The sequence below is a fragment of the Anabrus simplex genome, chromosome 4, assembly GCF_040414725.1.
Source record: "Anabrus simplex isolate iqAnaSimp1 chromosome 4, ASM4041472v1, whole genome shotgun sequence".
NCBI lineage: Eukaryota > Metazoa > Arthropoda > Insecta > Orthoptera > Tettigoniidae > Anabrus > Anabrus simplex.
The window spans coordinates 393,743,740-393,770,610 of record NC_090268.1 but is presented as its reverse complement, the minus strand read 5'-3'; the positions used below and the strand labels follow the sequence as shown (position 1 = coordinate 393,770,610).

Here is a 26,871-nt window from a genome sequence, read left to right as displayed (position 1 = left end):
AAATTTGTAAATTTTAAAACATCATTGCCTGTAGTAGGTGTCTCTGTACGTACATGATTGCAGTCATTCGTGGAATGCTTCGTTAACTGACCTTCAGTTCTAAAATACTGCAAGCATCCATCACATAGCCACTTTTTGTTACACCTGTTCGACAACTGACTACCAACAAGTCTACTCAGATTTTTAATCCAGCAAAAGTGGCTATTCTCACTGTTTTCGATATAGAGTAAGTTAACATGAGTATTCTTCTTATGACATGTATAATACAGAGGGCCTACTACAGACTTTTTCTCTACACTATACACATTAATGCTAATATTATTTAGTTCTTCAAAGCGCTTAATATCTTTTAACTGCACAGGAAATTCTATACTATCGAAATTTAGCTGCGTTGAATACTGTGGATACGATTATGTTCTATTCGCTACATTCGATTTAGCAGGATTTAAAGCCGACATCACCGCCCATGCAAAACATGCTTCGTCATTGTGTTGGATGTTTACAACAGCTTCTTTTCGCTGAATCCATGTCGGCAGCTCGATGTGTGAATATCCTCGCATAGGATTGTACTTACTGATGTTAACTTCTAGATACATTGTTTCAACTAAAGCCCACCCTGATTCCTTTTCCTGAAATTCCTCGCTCTTAGTTGAAATAATGTTAGAGACATCCCTAAGTACATCACCAAAATTGGTTGACTGAATTATGACAAAATTCTTCGTATTAAATGATTTAATGTCCGTTATTTCGGATTCGTCCGTGCTTTTAATGTACAAGGCGAAAAGTTCAAAATTAACTTTAAATAAATTATGATTGGATAAAGATTTAGCAAGAAGGTGTTGTACATCCGGTTGAACACAATTTAAAAAGTTTGAAGTGCTCTGAAACTTTTGACTGGTGCGAATTCTGTAACTAGAAATCCTACTTTTAAATGCTGAATTAATTTCCTCGATGTTTGCGTTACTACCACTTCTACACGCATTATTTTTTGTGCATTACTCCGTAAGTGTGCCTGAAAATGCGAAGATGGTACATCGGTGTTACAGTGCTCGTACTGAATAGTTTGAAGTTCATGATTTTTCTAGGTTTTTTACTACTAGTACTTTCTACAGCTACATCCGCTTTTTTACGCTTTTCTCCTATTACCTGAGGACAAGTAGATACCTGATGTGCTTCTACTAAGTGAGCCTCGTATCGCTGTACGTTAGCGAAATACACACTACAAACTTTACATAAAGCAGATGTTATGCTAGGGTGTTTTGATTTCATATGGCGCATGAGTTATCTCGCCTTGCAAACGTTACATTGCATTCCTCACATCAGGGGAACATCTGAAAAGAGAACAACCAATAGAGATTAGGCGAAAGTTGCTATGTTCGAAAGAAACCAAGTTTCAACCCATAGAAGTCAGACATTGCTGAAAGTTTGAAATTATAAGATTAACCTCTTCTACAGCATGCTGACTGAAGAGAATAACTATTTATCATTAGACTAAAGTTGTGATGTTCGGAAGAAACCAAGTTTCAACCTATAGAGGTCGGACATGGCTGTGAGTTTGAAATTATAAGATTAACCTCTTCTACAGCATGAGGATTGAAGAGAACAACTATTTATCATTAGACTAAAGTTGTGATGTTCGGAAGAAACCAAGTTTCAACCTATAGAGGTCGGACATGGCTGTAAGTTTGAAATTATAAGATTAACCTCTTCTACAGCATGAGGATTGAAAAGAACAACTATTTATCAATAGACTAAAGTTACGATGTTCAGAAGAAACCAAGTTTCAACCTATAGAGGTCGACATGGCTGTCAGTTTTAAATTATAAGATTATCCTCTTCTACAGCATGAAAGATTGAAGAGAACAACTATTGATCAATAGTCTAAAGTTGCTATGTTCGGAAGAAACCAAGTTTCAACGTATAGAGGTCAGACATGGCTGTGAGTTTGATATTATATGATTAACCTCTTCTATGACATGCAGATTAAAGAAAATGACTATTTATCAATAGATTAAAGTTACGATGTTCGGAAGAAACCAAGTTTCAACGTATGGAGGTCAGACATAGCTGTGAGTTTGAAATTATAAGATTAACCTCGTCTATAGCATGAAGATTGAAGAGAACAACTATTTATCAATAGTCTAAAGTTACGATGTTCGGAAGAAACCAAGTTTCAACGTATAGAGGTCGGACATGGCTGTGAGTTTGAAATTATAAGATTAACCTCTTCTACAGCATGAAAGATTGAAGAGAATAACTATTTATCAATAGACTAAAGTTACGATGTTCAGAAGAAACCAAGTTTCAAACTATAGAGGTCGGACATGGCTGTGAGTTTGAAATTATAAGATTATCCTCTTCTACAGCATGAAAGATTGAAGAGAACAACTATTGATCTATAGTCTAAAGTTGCTATGTTCAGAAGAAACCAAGTTTCAACCTATAGAGGTCAGACATAGCTGAGAGTTTGAAATTATAAGATTAACCTCTTCTACAGCATGAAAGATTGAAGAGAACAACTATTTATCGATAGACTAAAGTTGCTATGTTCGGAAGAAACCAAGCTTGAACCTGTACAGGTCAGACATTGTTGTGAGTTTGAAATTATAAGGTTAACCTCTTCTACAGCATAAACATTGAAGAGAACAACTATTTATCAGTAGACTAAAGTTGCTATGCTCAGAAGAAACCAAGTTTGAACCTGTACAGGTCGGACATTGCTGTGATTTTGAAATTATAAGATTAACCTGTTCTATGACATGCAGATTAAAGAAAATAATTATTTATCAATAGACTAAAGTTACGATGTTCGGAAGAAAACCAAGTTTCAACGTATAGAGGTCGGACATGGCTGTAAGTTTGAAATTATGAAATTAACCTCGTCTATAGCATGAGGATTGAAGAAAACAACTATTTATGATTAGCTTTAAGAAACGATGTTCGGAAGAAACCAAGTTTCAACGTATAGAGGTCGGACATTGCTGTGAGTTTGAAATTATAAGATTAACCTCTTCTATGACATGCAGATTAAAGAAAATAACTATTTATCAATAGACTAAAGTTACGATGTTTTAGAAGAAACCAAGTTTCAGCCTGTTGAGGTCAGACATAGCTATGTGTGTTTGAAATTATAAAATTAAACTCGTCTATAGCATGAGGATTGAAGAGAACGACTATTTATCAATAGACTAAAGTTACGATGTTCGGAAGAAACCCAGTTTCAACGTATAGAGGTCGGACATTGCTGTGAATTTGAAATTATACTCTTCTATGACATGCAGATTAAAGAAAATAACTATTTATCAATAGACTAAAGTAACGATGTTTTAGAAGAAACTAAGTTTCAGCCTGTTGAGGTCAGACATAGCTATGTGTGTTTGAAAAAATAAAATTAACCTCGTCTATAGCATGAGGATTGATGAGAACGACTATTTATCAATAGACTAAAGTTACGATGTTCGGAAGAAACCAAGTTTCAACGTATAGAGGTCGGACATGGCTGTGAGTTTGAAATTATAAGATTAACCTCGTCTATAGCATGAGGATTGAAGAGAACAACTATTTATGATTAGCTTAAAGTTACGATGTTCGGAAGAAACCAAGTTTCAACGTATAGAGGTCGGACATTGCTGTGAGTTTGAAATTATAAGATTAACCTCTTCTATGACATGCAGATTAAAGAAAATAAATATTTATCAATAGATTAAAGTTACGATGTTTTAGAAGAAACCAAGTTTCAGCCTGTTGAGGTCAGACATAGCTATGTGTGTTTGAAATTATAAAATTAACCTCGTCTATAGCATGAGGATTGAAGAGAACGACTATTTATCAATAGACTAAAGTTACGATGTTCGGAAGAAACCCAGTTTCAACGTATAGAGGTCGGACATTGCTGTGAGTTTGAAATTATAAGATTAACCTCGTCTATAGCATGAGGATTGAAGAGAACAACTATTTACGATTAGCTTAAAGTTACGATGTTCGGAAGAAACCAAGTTTCAAGGTATAGAGGTCAGACATACCTTAAAATCTTCGCGCTGCAAACTGTTACTCGGATGAATAAAATGCGTGCGTTCAAGCCTGAAACTCGAATGATAATATTCTGGTCGTACCTAAAAAAGAAGAAACATATATGAATGTAGTGTAGGGTACATCAGCTAGCCTAGCTATCTTTACAACTCAAAGTTCGAAAACATACCTTAAAAATGCACGTGCTGCAGACAGTTACTCGGATGAATAAAATGCGTACTTTCAAGCCTGTAACTCGAATGATAATATTCTAGTTGTACCTAAACGAAAACAACAAACATATATGAATGTAGATGTTTATTACCTACCGTAGATGTTGCTTGGCAAACAGTAACTAACAGTTCAGGCTTACCTTAAGCTGAAGGCTGAAGAATAATATTCACAGCGGACAGTACTTAGACGGGAGATGTGCACGTAATAAACACATACAAAGAACTGTGAGCGCTTCACGCAGACTGCAGCGAGTAAATATGCTCCTTGTTACCAAGCGGATATCAAGAATTGCAGACGTTTGCAGTACAGTCGGAACGAAATGTTTATGCAACAAGAGCTCTCCTGAGGGTCTTACGCTGAGTTCTGCAGGCTGAAGTATTTAAGCCAGGATCGAACCTGCTGTTGATGCCGAGGTGTCAGAATTTAACAGTTCTGCAGTGGATCGAGCCTTGGAAAGTTAGCACGTGATTGCAATGTTTGAGGAAAAAACTAAGTTTCAACATATAGAGGTCAGACATGGTTGTAAGTTTGAAATTACAAGATTAACCTCTGCCATGTCTACACCTTCTAATCCTAGAGTGCTAAAAAACCAAAGCGCGAGGCAGCTAGCCTAGAGTTGCGATGTTTAGAAGGAACCAAGTTTTAATCTATAGAGGACGGACATAGATGCGAGTTTCCTCTCCTACAGCATGCGGATTGAAGAGAACAACTGTTCATCAATAAAAATTAGCTAAATGTTACGATGTTCGGAAGAAACCCAGTTTCAACCTATAGAAGTCGGACATGGTTGTAAGTTTGAAATTATAAGATTGACCTCTTCTATAGCATGAGTATTGAAGAGAACAACTATTTATCAATAGACTAAAGTTGCAATGTTCGGAAGAAACCAAGTTTCAACCTACTGAGGTCCGACATTGTCGTGAGTTTTACTAAGCTAAGTCTACATCCACAGTACCCCCTACATGTTAGCAACAACACGAAACGCTGAGGTACCGAAATATACAAGTTCTACAAGCAGATGTATTTGTACTATGATTAAACGGGAAGGTTTGAGCTCAGCTCGAGAAGCTGCAAATAATTTTTATGCGAACTGTACGCGTGCAGCGGACTTCGTACTCTGCTGAGGCAAACGCATTCCAGGTAGGAGCTGGCTAGCCGGATGCAGCTTGCGCGCGCGTGTGTGTAGGCATGCTTCAAAAACACATCCCAGGTATTTTTTCTCGTTCTAGAGTCTGCTTATTCTAAATCCGGTGCTAGTACATAGCTACTCGTAAGGCATAACACCTGAAATGCACTAGGAAGCAGCTAGCCGCTGCTCTCCTCCTGTTTTTACATGAGATTTTAAATTGTAAGAACCTATTTTACGGACAGATGCCCTTCCTGACGCAAGAATCTGTTTTACGGCCGGTTGCCCTTCCTGACGCTGAAAGACCAGGATTTAGCCAGTTACCCTTCCCAATGTAACAAGACTAGGATTTTTTATTATTTTTTTTAGACTGCACTTGGGTAGAAATAGCCACATGTAATTATTATATAGAAAGAGAATTACCGGCTCCTACAGTTTAGTTTAGTGTGCTTGCCTCTCACCCGGCAGTCTCGGGTTCGATTCTCTTGGGATTAAAAATATGTGTTACAGCCGAGTGCCCCCTCCTGACGCAAGAGTTTAAATAGCAAGAATCTGTTTTACGGCCGGTTGCCCTTCCTGACGCTGAAAGACCAGGATTTAGCCTCTTACCTTTCCTGATACAACAACTCTAGGATTTATTTTTAGACTGCACTTGGCTAGAAATAGCCACACGAAATTATTATATAGAAAGAGAATTGCCGGCTCCTACGGTTTAGTTTAGTGTGCTTGCCTCTCACCCAGCAGTCTCGGATTCGATTCTCTTGGGATTAAAAATATGTTTTACAGCCGAGTGCCCCCTCCTGACGCAAGAGTTTAAATCGCAAGAATCTGTTTTACGGCCGGTTACCCTTCCTGACGCTGAAAGACCAGGATTTAGCCAGTTACCCTTCCTGATACAACAACTCTAAGATTTATTTTTAGACTGCACTTGACTAGAAATAGCCACACGAAATTATTATATAGAAAGAGAATTGCCGGCTCCTACGGTTTGGTTTAGTGTGCTTGCCTCTCACCCAGCAGTCTCGGGTTCGATTCTCTTAGAACGAAGGTGCACCCCAAACACATCATTCAATGTTCTGATCATATGTTGTATCGATTATATTCTTAATCACTTATTTTGTAATATAATCTTCAAGTATTCGATAAAGCTATGCCTTAACAAAGCAGGGAAAAGTGGGTTATAACAATCGCTATCTTACGCAAGCCGTTCAGAACCGTAGTCTTGTTTTCTCTTAGAACAAAGGTATTCCTTGACATGTTCTTTTTAAATTGTCCGCCACAACGAAGAGTACGCCACGGTGCTCTCAGATTGCGGATGTAGAATTTGCCGCCACCACATGTCAAAGAATAAAGATGCCAACACAAAGATGGCAGCACGGTGCATTGTTCATTAAAGATGGCGGATGACAGCTAACGAAATTGCCCCGCATGAGGGTAGCACGGTGCTCTGTTCATTAAAGATGGTGGATGACAGCTAACGAAATTGCCCCGCATGAGGGCAGCACGGTGCTCTGTTCATTAAAGATGGCGGATGGCTGCTAACGAAATTCCCGCATGATAGTAGCATAGTGCTCTGTTGGTTAAAGATGGCGGGTGACAGCTGTCAAAAAAGCATGTGGCTTTGTTTCCAAACAACAGCACGTGGAATTTGCCGCCGCCACAAAGAGGGCAGCACTGTAATCTGTTGCTTAAATATGGCGGATGATGGCTGTCAAAAAAAGCGCGTGGGTTTGTTTCCAAACAAGAGCATGTAGAATTTGCCGCACCACATAGAGGGCAGCACGGTGCTCAAGGATGGCTGTTGTCACGTTGAATTGCCTGCCACCACAGGTATCTAGCTAAAGAGGGCAGCACTGTGCTCTATAGATTAAAGATGGTGGATGACAGCTGCACATGGATTTGTTTATCTCACGCTAGTGAGGTTAAGTTGGTAGCACTAAGGTTTAGGCCAGCCAAGATGGCAGCACTGCCGATGACAGGTGACGAATTTGCAGCTACTGCGATAAAGAGGGCAGCACGGTGCTCTGTAGTTTAAAGATGGCGGATGACAGCTGTCAAAAAAGCACGTGGCTTTGTTTATCTCGCGCTTGTGAGGTTAAGTTGGTAGCACTAAGGTTTAGGCCCGCCAAGATGGCAGTACTGAGGTTAGCGATGCGTTGTTGTATGTCGAAAAGCACGTGGCTGTCAAAAAGCACGTGGCTTTGTTTACCTAGCGCTTGTGAGGTTAAGTTGGTACCACTGAGGTTTAGGCCCGTCAAGATGGCAGCAGTGAGGTTAGCGATGCGTTGTTGTCTGTCAAAAAGCACGTGGCTGTCAAAAAACACGTGGATTTGTTTACCTCGCGCTAGTTAGGTTAAGTTGGTACTACTGAGGTTTAGGCCCGTCAAGAATAACAGCAGTGAGGTTAGCGATGCGTTGTTGTCGATAACAGCTGTCAAAAAGCACGTGGCTTTGTTTACAAATTCAAATCTCCCGCCAAAATTCAAATTTCCCGCCAAAATTCAAATTTCCCGCCAAACTTCAAATTTCCCGCGGGAGGCGGAGGGGCCCCTGGGAGCCCGGAGGAGGAGGCGGCGGCCGAATCATCCAATTATACTACTAATGCTGATACACATGTATCACTTACAGCGAAAATTCCTTGATGCACTTCATGCAATACTTAACCTTAGATGACAGACATTTTCAGAGTTCTAAGCTGACATGATATTAAGCTGACAATATATTATCACATAAAAGTAGGTTGTTCTGGGCGGAACGACTATTTACATTCCTACGCTCTTGTCTACAAAAATAATAGCATTTACAAGGTATTTAAGTGTTCGAGCTGGTGCTTGAAGCACGCGGTAAGGTACCAGCACTCTTCATGAATAAATTTGATTAGCCACAAACTGGAACACAAGACATTGTACTTAATGTAATTCTTAGTTCATTGGGGTTTGTAAAATCCCACCTCTATTGTTACTAATACATGCACTATACAATGTATTTCACAGACTATAATTTACAATGATGTACGTCTGTACTTTATATTGTATTAGTACAATTCGACAAATTGGCAACCTGTAAATTCAGAAAGTGGATGGTTCAACAAGAAATAATCTACCTTTGGATAAAAGGTGAATAAAGTTAATTTATTTGAGCTCTGGTTTAGAAAACGATAGCAACTCAACAGACGGAATATAACTGAGTGATGCAAGAGCTAAATTTGCTGTATGAAAGTTGAAAGGCATCTGGAATTCATAGTGGAATAGTGTGTTCCCTTCCTTACTTAAAGCAAATTCCTCCGTTTTCGCAAGTAGGTACCGCTCAGATGTGGGCAGACATGTTTTCGTTCCTTCAAATGAGTCAGGAATTAAACAAACTTGACCAAACTGCCACAAGGCTATCTCAATAATATACTTCGATTAAAACAAATCCACAAGATAGCGTCTATTACGATGTGCACAAATTAGGATTATTGTTTTTATGTGCCTCGCCCAGTTTTGCAGTTTGTACAAATTAATGGAATCTCTTCGTATGTTTTGGTGAAGCTTTTAGAGTTTAAGATCTCAGTAAGAGTAGAATTTGTCTGTTAATATTATCGAAGATATATGCAAAATAATAGTTGTACAAAGTTTAATTTCTGATCTTTCTGGATCGGGGCGCTTTTAACGCCGGAGTAAAAAGGAACCACATTTCCCTTTGCTAAAATCAAATAATCACAAATATGTGACTCGGTCACCGCCATCCATCAAGGACTGCTAATGTCAGGTGACTACCAGCCATAGGACATACTTACGACAAAAACGCAGATATTCGAGATTATGATATATTTTTATGAATTAAAAATAATCTGCGAAAATTAAGTCTAATGTAAGAAGTATAGATAGTTTTTTAATATATTCTTTACCATGCGAATTATAAAATAATCGAGATGTTCACGACCTTACGTGCTGCTAGCTACGTACAAAAGTCTATATTCTTGGATGGATGTCAACTTTCAATGGTTAGGAACAGAAGTTCCAAGTTCGACTTGCTATCGTATCGGGGAATTTAATCGCGTCTGGCGGATTCTTCTCACTCGGGGAATAGGTGTTTGTCGAAATCCACATCTAAAATATAACAATAGGAATCGCCACAGCTAAACTAAATAGTTAACGCATTCCTCTCCAAAAGATTTGGCGTCAGGAAAGGAATGCAGCTTAAAAAATTGAACCAAGCCACATGAGCGACAAAGTTCGCAATCATGAGCCCACCGGTACAGTAGCCTGCATGGAAAATAGGGTGCAAGAAGATTGCTAAGACCAACGCCAGCAGCTTCGAAATTCAAGTTCGGCATTATCATCACAATTGGTTCGTCCAGAAGGACGTGGGTTCGAATCCCCGTCAGGAAGTCGTAAAATTTAAGAAACGAGATTTCCACTTCCGGAGGTGCACATGGCCCTGAGGTTCACTCAGCCTACACCAAAAATGAGTACCAGGTTAATTCCTGGGGGCAAAGGCGGCCGGGCGTAGAGCTAACCACTCTACCCCATCATGTGCCGAGGTTACGGATAGTGGAAGCCTTTACCTTCCACCGCTCCAAGGGCCTTCATGGCCTGTACGGAGATGACTTTGCTTACTTTGCTTTTATTATCATCACAATTAAAAAACTAACCCATAAATGGCGGATGCATCGTACTTTATTTTTGGATATAATTGAACTTTGCAGCAACATTTTGAAATTAGGCAATGCTTCGTTTCAGGACAGATTGCACGTTACAAATGTCAATAAAGGTAAGACGAGTAGTTGTCGACGGGTTACATTTTTTCTACAGTTGGAGCAGTAGTTTCATAATTGCCTCGTGTGCAAATGGTAAATCTAGGAAAACTATTTTTAGAGATTCCGACAGTGGGGAGAGTACCCACCATCTCCCGAATGCAAGCCCACAACTTCATGACGCAGGCCAGGTGGCCAACTCGCTCTGTAATATCTTAATTATTGAATATCTATATTATTATAATTTTAAGGTGAAAATCTGTGTATCATGTTCGAGTTATCAGTCCATAGACTGACTTATTGCAGCTCTCCATGCCACCCTATCTTGTGCTAACTTTTCATTTCTACATAACCACGGCATCCTACATCTTCTCTAATCTGCTTGTCATATTCGTACCTTGGTCTGCCTCTGCCGTTCTTACCCCATACACGTCCCTCAAAAACCAACTGCAAAAGTCCCGGGTGTCTCAGAATGTGTCGTATCATTCTATCCATTCTTCTAGTCAAGTTTAGCCACAACGATCTCCTCTCACCAATTTGATTCAACATCTCTTCATTCGTGATTCCATCTATCCATCTCACCTTCAGCATTTTTCTGTACCTTCACATTTCAAAAGCTTCTATTATCTTTTTTTCTGAGCGAGTTATCATCCATGTTTCACTTGGATACAATGCCAAGCTCCAAAGGAAAGTCTTCAAAAACATTTTTCTAATTCCTGTATCTATATTCGAAGTGAACACATTTTTTTCTTATGAAAGGCCTTTCTTGCTTGTGCTAGCCTGCATTTTATGTCCTCCTTACTTGTGTCATCGTTAGTTATTTTATTACCCAAGTAACAATATTAATCCACTTCCTATTTCCTAATCTAATATTTCCTGCATCATCTGACTTCGTACTAGTGCACTCCATTACTTTTGTTTTGGACTTCCTTATTTTCATCTTGTACTCCTCAACCAAGACTCGGTCCATACGTGATTTTTAATAGATTTTTATACTGATTGTAGATAATTCCTCTTTCCCGGTACCTGATCCCGATCATCTTCAGTATCTCAAGTAGCTTGGTCCAAACAACATTCTGAAATGCCTTTTCTAGATCTACAAACGCCACGTATGTGGTGTTGCATTTATTAATTCGATTCTTTAATATCAGACGTAAAGTTAGGATTGCTTCACGTGTCCCTACATTTCTTTTGAAGCCAAATTGATCTTCTCCCAACTCAGTTTCAACTTGTCTTTCAGTGTCTTGTCTTTCAGCTTTCAGTGTCATGGTGGCGTAATTTGCGGCTCATAATTCCAGGTGTTTTGAAGGTGTATAGTACTCTTAGTACGGTCCTGTGTGCAAGCATTGATTTAGTGAAGTGAAAGTGACCTGTGAATGTGTTAGGGCAGTGTATCTCGTTGTGGAAATATAGCATTTATTTCTTTTAAATCCATAAGTTTCGAAGTTAGGTTAGGTATGGCCGGAAGTAAGAAAAACAGAAGAAATGTGGCGCGATCTTCAGCTGTCCAGGGTCCGGGAGCAGCTACGTCTCCCACATCACGCTTGTCAACTGTTACCAGACAGCGTTCACAAACACGGTCAACCCTCCACCCTTCTGCTACTCTACCTTCGGCTGAACGCAAGCGCTCTCCCTCGGAGACTGACGGGACCACCACCACCTCGCAGGAAGCAGCGCCATCCCTTCAATCTGGCTCGACCCGGGCCTCACGATCGTCAGCTGTAAGTGAGAAGCACTCCCTCACAACACCAACTAGCGGCAACACCAACATGCCGAACACAGAGCCCTACTACATCACAGGTAACACTAATTTAACTGAAGACAAGATTGTGACCCTGGTGCAAGGTATAGTGGGGAACTTATTACAAAATAGCGACTTCCTTCAACCCTTGGTAACAGTTCTCGCACAAAAAGTTTGTGAAGAACTAAAAGAAACAATAGACTTCAATTCTAAAGTTATCAGCGATTTAAGAAATGAGTTAAAAGCTCGCGAAAATAAAATTATGGAATTAAAGTCTTTATTGAATTATAAAATGGACGAAATTGAACAATACCAAAGGCGAAACAGTATTCGAATTTTTGGGTTGCCCGAAGAATCTGGTGAGGATACAACTCACTTAGTGCTCAATGTGGCCCAAAAATTGAAAGTCCCGTTAAGCGCTGAAGATATTGACCGCTCGCATAGGGTTGGTGCCCCTGGGACTGGGAAGTCAAGGGCTATCATATGTAAATTTGTCTCCTACACCAAGAGATCGGCAGTTTTCCGTGCGAAGAGGCTGTTACGTGGATCCAAGGTGACGATTCGTGAAGATCTTACCTCTACCAGACATCATCTGTTGAAACAGGCAATTTCCATCTTTGGCGAAAAGCAGGTGTGGACTTCTGATGGCACAATTATCGTACTACAAGGGGGTGTTAAACACCGTGTGAGAAATACTGTTGAACTTAAAAAGATCTCTCCTCGCTGAAGTTAAATTAGTACGTTCTATTCAATATTCTCTTCTCTACTTTGCTTCAGGTAATCTAAAACTGTATGTAATTTTATTAGGACCTATAACTGAATATTAATTTTCTGGAATTTTGCAACCAGCCAAATTCAAGTATGTCTTCTAAACTTAAGTGTTCTGAAATTCACAAAATCATTGAAGATCTATCAGAAACCTATCCCTCTGATTTGAAAATAATTCACTTAAATGCTGAGTCATTAGTTGATAAGGTACATTTCGATGAGTTTTTTGACTGCTTTGTTGATCCAATATTAACGTTATTGCTGTAAGTGAGACATTTTTCAATGGGTCCATTCCGGACTCAGAGATTAACATTCCTGGCTTTAATCTATATAGAAACGATAGATTGGGCAAGAGAGGAGGAGGGGTGGCTGTGTACGTGAGGAGCAATATAAAATGTAAAATAATTCACACTTCCCCTGCAGAATATTGTCGTAAGCCAGAGTATATTTTCCTAGAACTTGAATTACTATAGGTAAAGTATTATTTTCATGCATCTACCGTCCTCCCAAAATTGGTTTCATGGATTCGTTTGTAGAGGCGATGTATAATTACGTTTTTCATTATAAATATGTTATACTTGCAGGTGATATGAATGGGCATTTTGGATCAGGGTCCTCGGAAACTCTAGTAATCGATGATGCACTTGACTGATGCAATTTAACTAGAATACCATTTGATGACACATACCATACTGCATATTGTCATTCTAATCTCGATACCATAGCTTCAAATTGTAATGATACCCTTCGTAAATTTGGGCAGACCCCAGCGAGTGGATTTTCTGGACATGATATGCTATATGCTGTCTTCTCTATATCGACACCCAAATATGAAAGAAAATGGATCACATTTAGGGATTTCCGCAGTTTTAATCCTGAAGATTTTCTAAAAGACGTAATTTCCGCTCCCTGGTATGAAGTATTTTCTCAGCGTAATATCGATGATAAAGTCATCAAATTTAATAGTTTAATTTCCGCGTTGTACGACAAGCATGCCCCATTAAAACTAATTCGAGCCAAACACCCACCTAACCCGTGGATAACGTCTACAATAAAGAAATTAATCTCTGCGCGGGACAAGGCAAAAAAAAGCACATCAAAACCAGGAAACCTGAAGACTTTGAAACCCTTCGCATCTTGCGTAATAAAACCAAACTCGCGATCCGTGATGCTAAAGCCAAACACATGCATTCTTTGTTCAGTAAGAGAACAACTCCGTCTGCTCTCTGGGAACTATAAAATCACTAGGTATTGCTAAGAAAAATTCGCAACATACTTCCTCATTCATATCTGCAGAATTGCAAAATGATTATTTCTTAAAGATCTCACCAGTGAACAATTCTCACAAACTATCCGAAATTATTCATAGTTACATGAACACAAATGAACCTCAACATGATCTCTTTCACTTTTCGTACATTTACCCAGAGGATATAGTCAAGGTATTTAAGAGCATGAATACGAAGGCTGTTGGACCAGATGGTATCTCACATCCCCTCCTAATGAACTGTTTGGATGTAATCACTACGGTTATAGCTCACCTGTATAATTTCTGTTTACAATCAGGAGTATTTCCAGATGTATGGAAAATGGCCAATATAAGACCTGTTCCTAAAGTTCCTTCTCCTCAAAAATTTGATGATTTCAGGCCAATCAGTATTTTGTCAATATTAGGTAAAGGATTAGAATGGGTTGTTTACCAACAACTCACTTCGTATTTAAATACTCATTCTATTCTTAACACATTTCAGTCTGGTTTTCGAACAGGCCATAGCACTACGACGGCACTTCTCAAAGTCATCGATGATATCAAGTTTGCAATGGACAGAAAGGAACTAACGCTTCTGGTATTATTCGATTTAAGCAAGGCATTTGATAGAGTTCATCATGACCTCCTTCTGACTAAATTACGTACAATGGGCATATCTCTATCAGCTCTCTCTTGGTTTGAATCGTTCTTGAAAGGGAGATCTCAGCGTGTAGTATTTGACAAACAAAATTTTTCTAAGTGGTCTAGTGTGCATTCTGGCTTCCCCCAGGGTTCCGTGTTGGGTCCCGTTTTGTTTTCCCTGTATATAAACGATCTGCCTGGAGTTTTACGCTACACGAAACATCATATGTATGCCGATGATTTACAGATCTATTACCATTTTCCTGTGAATCGTGTTGTCGAAAGTATTAGTAAAATAAATCTAGATATAGAAAGACTACATCAATATACACTAAGTCATAATTTACTATTAAATGAAAACAAAACTTTAGCTATTTTTCTAGGATATCGAAGAAACTTATCAAATCTTTTCAACAGGGACATTCCTCCAGTAATTGTAAACGGTTCTGTAGTCAAGTATCAGGAATGTGTTAAGAATTTAGGTATTCTAATGGATAACACTCTGTCCTGGACCTTTCATGCCAAGCACTTGGTCAAGAAAGTGTCTGGCATATTGCATCAGTTTCGACGAAACTTGCCGTATCTTCCTTTCTCGGTGAGAAAGATGTTGATCCAAACTATGGTATTTCCTATTTTAGATTACGGCGTTGTAATTTACAGCGATATCTCTGAGAAATATAATAGCAAACTCCAACGTATTCAGAATGCCTGTGTTCGATTCGTCTTCAATATTCGTAAAGACTGTCACGTAACATCTTACTACAAAGCCGCAGAGTGGTTGAAACTCAGGGATAGACGATCATACTCAGCTGCTTGTTTACTTCTGAGAATTTTTAAATCTAATGTTCCCTCATATTTGACCAAGTCCTTTGTCCAGATGAGTCAAGTGCACGACCGGGACAATAGGTTTACAGCGAACACCCTTCTGGTTCCACAGCATCGTACGGTAAAGTGCAGTAAGTCGTTCATTGTCACTGCCCCTCAATTATACAACGATCTTAAACTATATGAAATTCAGCAAAGTAGTGTTGGAACTCAGAAAAAATCTCTTAAATACCGCTACCTTTCCACTTATTAAGCCATGTAAATGAATTTTCACCAAATTAATTAAATAGTACGAAATATCATAATCCCCTAGATACACTTTAGATGCTCAGTTTTACTCTTAATTCATCCTCGGCTTTAAAATTCGTAGGTTTCTGTTTCGTCTTCTGTTCCTTGTTAGTATAGTGTATGTTTATGAAATGTTAAAAGTATTATTGTAACCTCCTAGATGTTAATTTTTAATCTTATTCTTATATCCTCAGTAGGAAAATGTATCTTACGCTTTTTATGTATTCTTTCATTAGATTTTGTATGTTAGGTGATACATTTAAGTTAAAGTGGCAGTTAGTTACAGCCAAAGGGACCTCTGGTCCTACTAGTAATTAACTTTAAATAAATATATTTCTAAATAATACGTGTTAGAATTTTGCAGGCGTGAGATACTAAACTAATGGTGCGGTAGTTTTCACACTTGTCAACACTGGCTTTCCTGGGAATAGGTATAACAACATTCTGCCGAAAGTCAGATGGCTCTTCTCCTGTCTCATGCATTTTGGACACTAAATAGAATAAACATGCCATGCTGGCTTTTCCTAAAGCAGTCAGTAATTAAAAGGTATTGCCATCAATTCCAGGTGCTTTGCTCCTATTTAGTTCTCTCAAAGCTCTCTCAAATTCTGACCTCCAAAATGGGTCAGCCATTTCATCAACATCAGCAGCCTCTTCATGTTCCAGAACCATATCATCTACGTATTGACCCTGTTACAATTGTTGGATAATGTTCCTGCCATCTTTCTGCCTTGTCTTCTTTCCCTAGAAGTAGTTTTCCCATCTGAGCTCTGATTATTCATATACCTAGTTTTCCTTTCTCCAAAAGTATCCTTGAATTTATTTTAAGCAGCATCTACCTTTCCTTACATCATACAACTTTCAACATGAATCATAAAAGAACGGAAATTAAATTCCCTACCATGTTAGCTGTTACTGTTTTTCCACACAGCATGAATTAATGAAGAAACTTGACATTTCATGATTTTGCCACCTTTATATTGTTAGGACACTGTACACCAACACCGTATATAGTAGTGCAAAACAGAGATGTTCCTAAATTTGAATACTGAGGTTAGGTTGATCCATTTCCTTTTAATATAGTTAGACAAGAACAAACAGACAAACAAACAAACAAACAAACAAACAAACAAACAAACAAACAAACAAACAAACAAACAAACAAACAGGCAGGCAGACAATAATTGAACTCTACCCAGTTTCAACTTTCGTATACTTAATGTGAGATGTATAAATATACGGGGCACCGAGCTCGATAGCTGCAGTCGCTTAAGTGCGGCCAGTATCCAGTATTCGGGAGACAGGGGATTCGAACCCAACTGTCGGCAGCCCTGAAGATGCTTTTCCGTGGTTTCCCATTTTCACACCAGGAAAATGATGGGACTGTACCTTAATTAAGGCCACGGTCACTCCCTTACCACTCCTATCCCTTTCCTGTGCCATCGTCGCCGTAAGACATATATGTGTAGGTGCGACGTAAAGCCAATAGCAAAAAAATATATGGGGCAATAATTTAAGTGTGCAAACACGTCCTTAACTTAATTTATATAGAAGTCCTTTAATTTGTGCTTTTTTCAGGTAGCCTAATGTCACAGAAAAGAAGTTTAGTATTTTATCTATGACAAAATAATTCAGGTCTGAAGGTAGGATTGCTAACTTTCCGGTTATGAACAACGGATTTTTGGGTTTTGGTGCGATTAGCCGGACTCCCGTCACAAGTTTAAAATGGGTTGTCCAAAATCCATTTATGACGTGGTGAAGTTTACTGGGTCCATCAAAAATGGTTCGAGACGTCAAAAATGATTGCTCTCATGCTCAAGTTCTCCTCTGGCTGATTCCTAAACAGAGCAACTTCAAGACTATTTGGAAAAGAAAAGTTTCAATCCTTGGTTGGAAAATTATTTTAGGAAAATATCATGATGCGATGCGCAGCAGTGATTTCCAACAGAACGCAAAATGAGTTCGTCAGAACTCAGCTTTAATGTCGAAATATTATTAAGTCTCTCTTTCTTAGCATTAATCCCGACTTGCAGGGTCTGCTGGTCGAAATATTATTAAGTAATTTAGTCAAATTCGATAGAAACTACCCTAAAATTCTGAGTGGAACACATGGTTCATCAAAGTATAATTTCTAGATGTAGCTAAATTTTGCAACACTGTAAGTTAAGCGTGTTTTTAATATTCTGTATTCATGTTTAATTTGAATAAAGTATTATAAATTAATATCAGGGGGACAGGGTCAGGATGTGCATTCCCTTCTATCTTCATACCAACAAAACAAACGAAATTCAAATCTCTGTAATGTTTTAATTTTAGAATTGGAAACCGCATCTCTATGGGTTAAGGTAATCATTCGTCACTCTCCGTAACTCATAGGTTGTGAGCTCACGTATTTCAAGGTTGCCTTGCCTATAATACTGCTACGGGCGTGGCCACTCCGTCCGCCATTCTCAATCTCCGAAGTTAAATATCGCCAGCGTACGTAAGCTGTGTGACGTGACCGGGCCGGAGCCTCGTGAGGGAAGGCCGGCACCCATTGGACAGATACTCCTTCGAGTGCCGTCATAGGCCACTTCGTCGCTGTGATCTCGAAGAACGCGGAAACGAGTAGCTTATGGGACGGCAGATTTTTGTATCTGGAGGTTTTTGCGAGTTTCAAGTCGCTGACGTATTTAGAAGGGCCGGTCACGTGTATATAAGGCAACGGATAAATACAGAGTCAGGTCAGTCAAAATGTGGACTCATTGTGAGCGAAGGAGAACGAAAGGTGCTACATTCACTGATGAGCTCAGTGTGAGGTCCGTCAGCTGGTGGAGTTGACAGCGAGTAGCCGAGAGTGAGTGACAGACTGGAGTTGGGTGGGGCAGTGTGTGAATTGTTCTTCTGACACCTGTTGCCGTGAATTGTGTGTATTCTCTTTCTACTGCTGGACGAGAACTTCGCGAGTGTTCTGGTGCAGCTTCAGAAGAGAACACTGGAATGACGGCATGCGTCTGTGAACCGAGTTCTATCGGAGGTGAACAGCGAACATCATCCTGTCGTGTGCGGGCTGTGACAACAGCGACTGAGGATATGTGTGTATCAGTGAAAATAAGCCGTGAGAGACGAAGTGTGCAAACTGTATAATTGTGTCCCCTGTATGTTAACGTGTAGTTTTATAAGATAACAAAGTATAGAAATAGGACTTTACCAGGTCCTGTCTTCATTTATTTACCGAGCCAGCACGTTACAATACTTACGATGTTGCTAGTCCACCGATTCCCTTGTAGAAGTCCTTCCTTAATACTCCTCGGTACTCTTTGATTGATGACAATGATTGCCTGGCAGGCCAAGGTCCTTCATTCCTGAACACCTGAAAATATTATAAAACGTATAAATTTACAATATATAGGACACATCATTTATGATGTGACAACACAAACACGCCGGTAATGTCGCAGTAACATGTACTATTGCAACTTGTATGTAAAGTAGACCGCTTTATTTTTCGCAAGAGTGGAAAGAATTAAGTACGAGGCATTGTCCCTGTGTCAAAATTATATAGACAAAAAATGTGCATGCCACACAAGTTGCATTCAAAATTTCATTGATTATCATTCCAACAAAAAAATCGTGGAAAGAGTAATATATAAAATCCTTAATTCTGTCTCACATTCACAGCGGTGTTGAGAAAATTGGTATCAGTTATAGATTTCTGTGTCTTCTTTACGAGGAAAATAAAATGAACCTTTCTCAACCACGAATTTTATACTTAAAAAATAAAAACGTTTCTATCAGCGAAGTCGTTGTCGCATAATGGCGTAGGTACACAGCTATGTCCATCGGCATGATGTCCAACTGCGAAAATCTTGGCTTCTGTTACCTTCGACAGATATATTCAATGGTACCCAATGTGGGTTAATAGTTCAGAGTGAAAAATACTACGTTTCAGCGAAATTAATCCTTTTTTCCATTCTGATGTTCATCTCTACCAATAAACACGCTGTACAGCAGTCCGTCTAGAGGTCTTTGTCCTCAAAGTGTCAAATATGTACGATGAGAATCCGTCACTATTCCTTGAAAGTACTTTCACCATCAGAATATATGCTGGAAGGGTATGGGAGGTAATGTTGTACAATTCTTAAACACCACAATGCGTGCCAAAAGCCTGGTTTAACTTCCAAAACCTCTCCGCAGTACTCATATGGAGTGAAGGCCTATGACGCTGTTGATGATGATTCGTCCGTCGGGTAGAGACGTGAAGCCTTCAATAGACCCCTTAACGCTATTCGACAAGTGTAGGCTATGTTCCCGGCACCGCGCTTCACCTTACCCCTTCCGTCAATCTTACATCGCGTATTCATTTCATTTCATAAACTCCTGGGATGAGGTTGACGCCAGAAAGAGCATCCTGTTGTAAAACCTCGCTACGAAAATTCTACGAAAATTCAGCTCACTTCATACACGAGCCCGTAGATAAGCGGCACAAGTGTTGGGTGTACAAACATGAGATAGAAAGCCTTCCTCTGAGTTTGAGGAATGACCCCTTAACAAACGGTGATGTTGGATGCTTCGTTGTAGATGTTTCTATGGTAGAGATATGATTCCGTTGAGATGGAATTTCGTATGACTGGTTCTTTCTCGACAAAATGCCTCTCATTGAACGAGGCGAGATTGTAATTATGTTGGACATACTAACGTTAACGTAATTTTTTGTCATAAGACTGAACCAAGTTCTACTCTTTATTTTGAAGTTTTCCCGTATTGAATCTGGCAACAGACAACAATGGTTGATGTTTCTCATTCAGTGCAGTGTAGTCCTTTTAAGGCAATCTAATGGCATTAGACTGAACGAAGTCCTACTGCCCGCTTTAATATCTTCGCATTACGGATAAACATAAGCAGATAACAATCATTCAATATATTTGGATTCTACACATTTAAGTGTTTGGGTAGTAAACATTGTCTTCAATTGCTCGCATTATACTGGCAGATTTAACGAGTGAATTACAATCTGGAGGATTGAGATTATGTTAACTTTTCCTGATATTGTCACCCGAGAAACATATTTTAGGACACAAAATATTATATTTTTCATTGGAACTTGGAGCTTCGGATTTATTTTAACCGGCTATAAGTACACACATACCGATAATAATTGGAGGAAATGTCAAAACATTGATTATGTCACGCATTGTATAATTCAGACATTAATACTTTTATATTTAGACTGTTCCTGACTCCTGACCCTAGTAGATTACTTTGCCAAACACAATCGATTGCGGAGTTCACGCCATCGATTTTGCTGCATCCGCCATTTCATCAGAAATCCTTTGGAAGAACATGACGTCAAAGGCAGTATGAATTTCGTGGTTTAAATCAACAAGTGTTTAAAAGTGCCGACCACCCAACGTAAAATAACGCCACAGGGAAGACGAAAAGAATAAAGAAAAGCAGAATTGACAAAGGTAAAATACGCAGTTTACAAAGACAAACTACAGAAGCTAAAACGATACCTTTCGAAAACGATGAATAGAAATGTTAAGTTACAGGTAAGAGAAAGTAATTCCCAGACGTCTACATCTAACATAAATATGTTAGAAGTAGCGAAGTAAATGAAACAGGTTAAGTTACTGATATGGGACGAGGCAAACATATCTTCTCTTTACTCCCTTTCAGCAGTAGGTCAGTTACGTATAATGAACAACAAATCACCTTTCGCTGGAAAAGTGATCTTGCTTAGTGCAGACACAGTGTCGGGTAGTAATTCCTCACTGTTACAGAACGGATATTATCCAGTCAAGTTTTTTTAAATATTTTACTTTTGGCTGTTGCATGTTCACTTCAAAAATCCTTGTGACCGGACGAGTTGGCCGTGCGCGTAGAGGCGCGCGGTTGTGAGCTTGCATCCGGGAGATAGTAGGTTCGAATCCCACTATCGGCAGCCCTGAAGATGGTTTTCCGTGGTTTCCCATTTTCACACCAGGCAAATGCTGGGGCTGTACCTTAATTAAGGCCACGGCCGCTTCCTTCCAACTCCTAGGCCTTCCCTATCCCATCGTCGCCATAAGACCTGTCTGTGTCGGTGCGACGTAAAGCCCATAGAAAAAAAAATCCTTGTGGAAATTTCTTTGCTCTAAAAGAGCCATCTGATGGTGAGATAGCGATTTCGGACAGGGTAACCAAGAATAACAGCCGAAAGGCTTCGTTTCGCTGACCACACCTCCCCTGATAATCTGCAGGTCACTAGGTTGAAAAGTGGCCACTCGGGAAGGCTCTAGTACCATATTAGTGTTGCGGTGGGTAGGTCTCATCGGATGCAAGAGTGAAAGGCGACAGAGACTGTCATGTAGTTAGCCCTCCGAATGACGCTGCACTCTAATTATTCTGTATTGAGGTAACTGAGACTAAAACTGCCACTTAATTTGATTCCCGTCACCAAACGCAGTACGAGGATATTGAATAAAACACGTTACCGTCTCGAAATCTTGAGGATCGAAAATGTACACCATATCGTTCCTTCCCATGAGCTTTGGGATCTTGAAGATGTTCCCGTATTCGGCATGAAGTTTTTCGGCCAGCTCCACAAATTCAAGTCCACCATAAGTACCTGAAACAAGAAACATGAAAATTAATGTTTAGTTTCGAAACGCATACAATTAAATTCTAATCTTGAGAGTGATCATAATATTGTCATAATATTTTGCGGCTTTTACCCAGTAAAAGAGGCGAACTCATCGTACGGGAATAAGTAAATTATATCATTACAATTAATTACTCTTGGCTACAATGCGTGAACGGTTTGGTTCCCTGTCAGAAAATCGGAAAATTTATGAATGAATTCTCCACTTCTGGAACGGTACATTGCCATAGTTCCTGGGACACAGTCGGTCGGGCATATGGCTAACCACACCATCCCTCCTGGTACTTTGGTAACGGATTGTGGAAGCCGTTATCACTCACTACTCCAAGGACCTTCATGAAGATAGCTTGGTTTGGCTAGTCTTGTGATGGCATCAACCTAAGAATCGTAAATTTATTCACTACTAGCTTTTGCTTGCGGCTTTGTAAGCGTGGTAGTTAATTTGCCGTCAGTATCTGGCCTTCAGGGAGTTTACATGTCCTGTCAGATGGAACCAGGCTTCATCACCCATGAAGAAAGCAGCATATGCAACAATCTACTCACAATTGTTGGAAGTAGCCAAGTGCAGTAATTCGCACGTTTTGCTTTGCCTTCTCACCCCCCTATCAGTTGCTGGAGGCTTGTTGTTTTGTATAGCTTCAACCCTACGTCGTGTAAAGCAAGTGAAACTTTCACATACTGCGAAAATTTGCGCGTTGACTTCTTATAATTTTGGATCATTCCTGCTCGAATATCCGCGATCACAGCAGATGTACGAACGGAGGTGACTCGATTCGTTTCATTGTTGCGTTTTCTTGTTTTTCTTTACCTGATACCTACGACAATATGAAATGTTTCAAATTAGCGTGTTTTATAGTGTATTTATTGGAAGGCATTCCATATCCTTTATAAATGCTCGTCGGAGTTTGAAAATAAATACACCCTGTTATTTATAATGACCATCACTCTAATGATTTGTGTAGAAACAGGTCTAGATATATTTAGTTAAAAAGTTCGTATCGTTATCTCGGCAGATATTGTCATAAAGTTCGATCACGGTAATACTAAGAGTTACTAATATTACTAAATGTGAAACAGATTTTCGGTATATTTCATAGTTCACATGTTAAGGAGGGTGATCGTCTTAGCTGACTCACCCTCTGCAGAGAGAGTGAGATAACATATTTTCGAGCTGATATAAATATTAGATAATTTTCGCTTCAGTACTATCATATTATGTAGTTTCTAGAGATGAATGGTGACAATCCATATTTTTTATCCCTTAGGGGTGGGGGGCGAGAGTGCGGGACAGTCTCATTGACAGTTGAAATCATGTACATCGTATCTATAGTGCGACGGCTAAATACATATAGTTATCACTTATAAATTTTTGAAGGGGACAAATATTTCCCAGCCGATTTGAGCTTCCATAAAGACGAAGTTTTACTCGAAAATTAAATAATCTAAAACTTGAAATCAAGCACATCTAAATAATTCTAAAACTACATTATAGATCGTAACATACCAATCTGCAAGTCAAAAAGGAATTATATAAAAATTCACTTCACACATAACTAACTGGTAATGTAAATTTTAAAGGGAAATATTTAGAAACTATCCGGGCAACGTCGGGTACTACAGCTAGTACTTAATGTTCTAAAATTTAAACTCAGTTACCTATGAAGGGTAGAAACCTCCAGGTATTTCCAATGAGTGGCAAAGGTTTTGGTCCGGGAATCTCCTCATACGATTTGACCTTAGATACCTCTTGTTGTGTGGCAGCCATTGACATCTCTGCTCTGCTGACGAAGAGAGCGGCAGTTGCTGGACGGACGAAATGGGCGAGACGCCTTGTAGGCAGCGTACCCAGTTTCAACATCTTGAAAGTGCTAGAGCAGAGCAAAAATAAATTACGTGGTTTTCAGGTATAAGTATAATTATTTCGAAGAATTGAAGATGTTGTTTCAAAATATTGAAATTACGAAACCTATGAGATGTTCTGCTTTGTATAAAATGAGAAGCAAGGCTTCAAAAATTAGAGATTCCCATGAAGGTAAGAGGAAACCAAATACCTTTCACATTAATTGACAGAGGCACCGCCATATCCAAATTTTCTCGATGCCTAAATTTGATGTATTTGAAGTGCATTTTAAATATAATTTCAAACTTATTCCTTTCGGATTTACTCGCCTCAGTGTTCAATTACACAGGCAAAACTGTCGATACTAGGTAATTATTTCAGTGCTGAAATTCCCTGAAAATTGATGACATTTAATGGGAGAGGAGATGATTTAGGGGCTATTTGTTGAAGAAATGACGTCATTGTAAAGATTTATTCACCTGCTTGGAAGTTTCGTCCTTAAGCAAGAGTCAGTGATAAGTTGTCAATAAGGAAAGAAACTCTTACGAATAGAAAAGTAAGAGATATGGTGTGGTGGCTAATGGGTATCTATGAAAATAAGGATCAAAGTGATAAACATAAAGAGAAGTGATGTTTGTTATGTGGATGAATAATGGACAAAGCACATCTGGGCGGGGGGTAATATGGGGACAGATCCACTTAAGGACAAATAACTGGGTAGTTATTTCGAACCCAAGAAAAGAAAATAGAAAAACACCACAATTTGGAGAATAGATTTAGACATTTATTAGTCTTGATGATATTGTTCAATGTGGTAAGATTAAGGTAACTGTAATAAGGAAAATCATGTGTGTCTTAAGAAATCAGTTTCGATTACAATCAATGATTACTCTCTCACAAGTTTCAGTGATCCCGAACAAGGGGAAGGGAGTATTCTATTCCGAAAAAGAATGCAAGCGTGTGCATTATTTCAGCTCAAGGGGGTCCGACTCGTTGGCTGAATGGTCAGCGTTCCCGGGTTCGATTCCCGGCCGGATCGGGGATTTTAACCTTCATTGGTTAATTCAATGGCTCGGGGGCTGGGTGTTTGTGCTCTCCCAACATCCCTGCAACTCACACACTACACATAACACTATCATCCACCACAATAACACGCAGTTACTACACATGGCAGATGCCGCCCACCCTCAACGGAGGGTCTGCCTTACAAGGGCTGCACTCGGCTAGAAATAGCCACACGAAATTAAAATTAAGCTCAATGGGAGTTTTTCTTGATCCGTGGCCTATTTGTCTTGTAAACTTAAAAGTTTTCTGAAAGTGCAAATTAATTTTAACATTAAATCCCGATAAAATATTGCAGGATATTTTTTCAAGATATGATGGACGTAAGGAGAGATGTTGGATGACAATAAACGAAAGTAAACGGATACTAATGAGTCTCTTAGAGGCATTCTACGAACTGAAAGCTACGCACCAGAAAAATACAGGATGGTAGCAAACAATTTTAAGATATAATGTGGACGGAAAGCTGCTGGTATTTGAAGCGGGGACCAATCTTTTGAAATGCATGGCTTGTGTGCTGTAGGGAATCAAAATTTGACAAGGTTGTGCTCGGCTAGCGTTCCATATTTTGCGCAGGAGCCTCCACCAATCCAACGAGAGCAATACGTCGTGCATTACACTAAAAAAGGTTTCCAACTGTTGACCTCCAACTTGATTAGAAAACACACGTCATCGGTTCAGAGATTGGCACTCTTGGACAAAGAATTGTTTTTTTTTTTTTTTTTTTTTTTTTGAGGATAGGGTGGGGCTATTATCAACTGTCTAACGTAAGATACTCCTATTTCATCAAACGAGGAACTTTTATTTTGAATTCACACAGTGACTGAAGTAGTGTACTCAGCTGCAGCTCTCCCGATGAATATATAGGATATATCAGAACTATATCGACAAAAATATCAGGGATGCTCTTGTTGTTATCATAAAAAAGATGGTGCAATTGGATTGGCGGAGAAAATTATTACTTCCGATAAAATTAGGTTACTTTTGAGAAGACGCCTCGTAATCTGCAGGTCTTCGGGCTGAGGAGCGGTCGCTTGGTAGGCCAAGGCCCTTCAAGGGCTCTAGTGCCGTATTGGGTTACTTTGTTATATCCGGACGTGTGATTCAAATGACGAACTTGCCGTATTTGCCATGCCAGAGAGCCAGGCGCTGTGTGTTGCTGAACGTCCGAGGAGGGAAGAGAAGAGAGGAAAAGTGGGGTGTGGCAGACAGAGGTAATGTTCGGTGTTATGCGCAAGTTCCTCGTTCGTTTCGCATAGCCGTTTCCCAGCCCCAGTAGGCAGTGTGCAGTTTGTTCCGCTCAAATTGACTACTATTCGAACCCCGTGAAAAGAGAACATAAATTGTTACCAAGAATTACACTCATTACACTCACTGCACAAACTGAGGGACTTTCTTCCTGTCAAAACCAGGAAAATGTTCGTTCAAGGACTAATACTACCAATATTTCATTATGGTGACGTAGTCTATAATAACATAAGTTATTCACTTGGTTATAAACTTCAACGGGTGCATAATGACTGCATTCGATTCATTCTAAATGTTCGGCTCCATTCCCACATCAGCCCATTCCTCCATCAGCTGTCCTGGTTAAGATTATGCGATAGACGTAGGCACCATGCTGTTTCTCTTCTGCACAAAATACTGCGAACAGGTAAACCAGACTACCTGAGAATAGATTTAAGCTACCTCTCTCCCTCAGATAGAACACCCGCAAGGTCATCAACA

The 26,871-nt window shown here is 39.4% G+C and overlaps 2 protein-coding genes across 2 annotated transcripts in view; both read right to left on the bottom strand.

Annotated features, from left to right (window-relative positions):
* LOC136872036 (probable cytochrome P450 49a1) overlaps positions 1-26,871 on the bottom strand; it is a 334,038-nt gene that overhangs the window by 211,472 nt on the left and 95,695 nt on the right. The window lies entirely within an intron of this gene.
* Positions 1-26,871, bottom strand: part of LOC137500422 (probable cytochrome P450 49a1) — an 88,926-nt gene that overhangs the window by 58,147 nt on the left and 3,908 nt on the right. Inside the window, exons 2-4 of the mRNA XM_068227307.1 lie at positions 23,898-24,109; positions 22,075-22,208; positions 18,859-18,971 (exon numbers count right to left, since the gene is read on the bottom strand). Coding sequence (XP_068083408.1) covers positions 18,859-18,971; positions 22,075-22,208; positions 23,898-24,099 — 449 coding nt within the window. The 5' untranslated portion in view covers positions 24,100-24,109. The remainder of the gene's footprint in view (positions 1-18,858; positions 18,972-22,074; positions 22,209-23,897; positions 24,110-26,871) is intronic.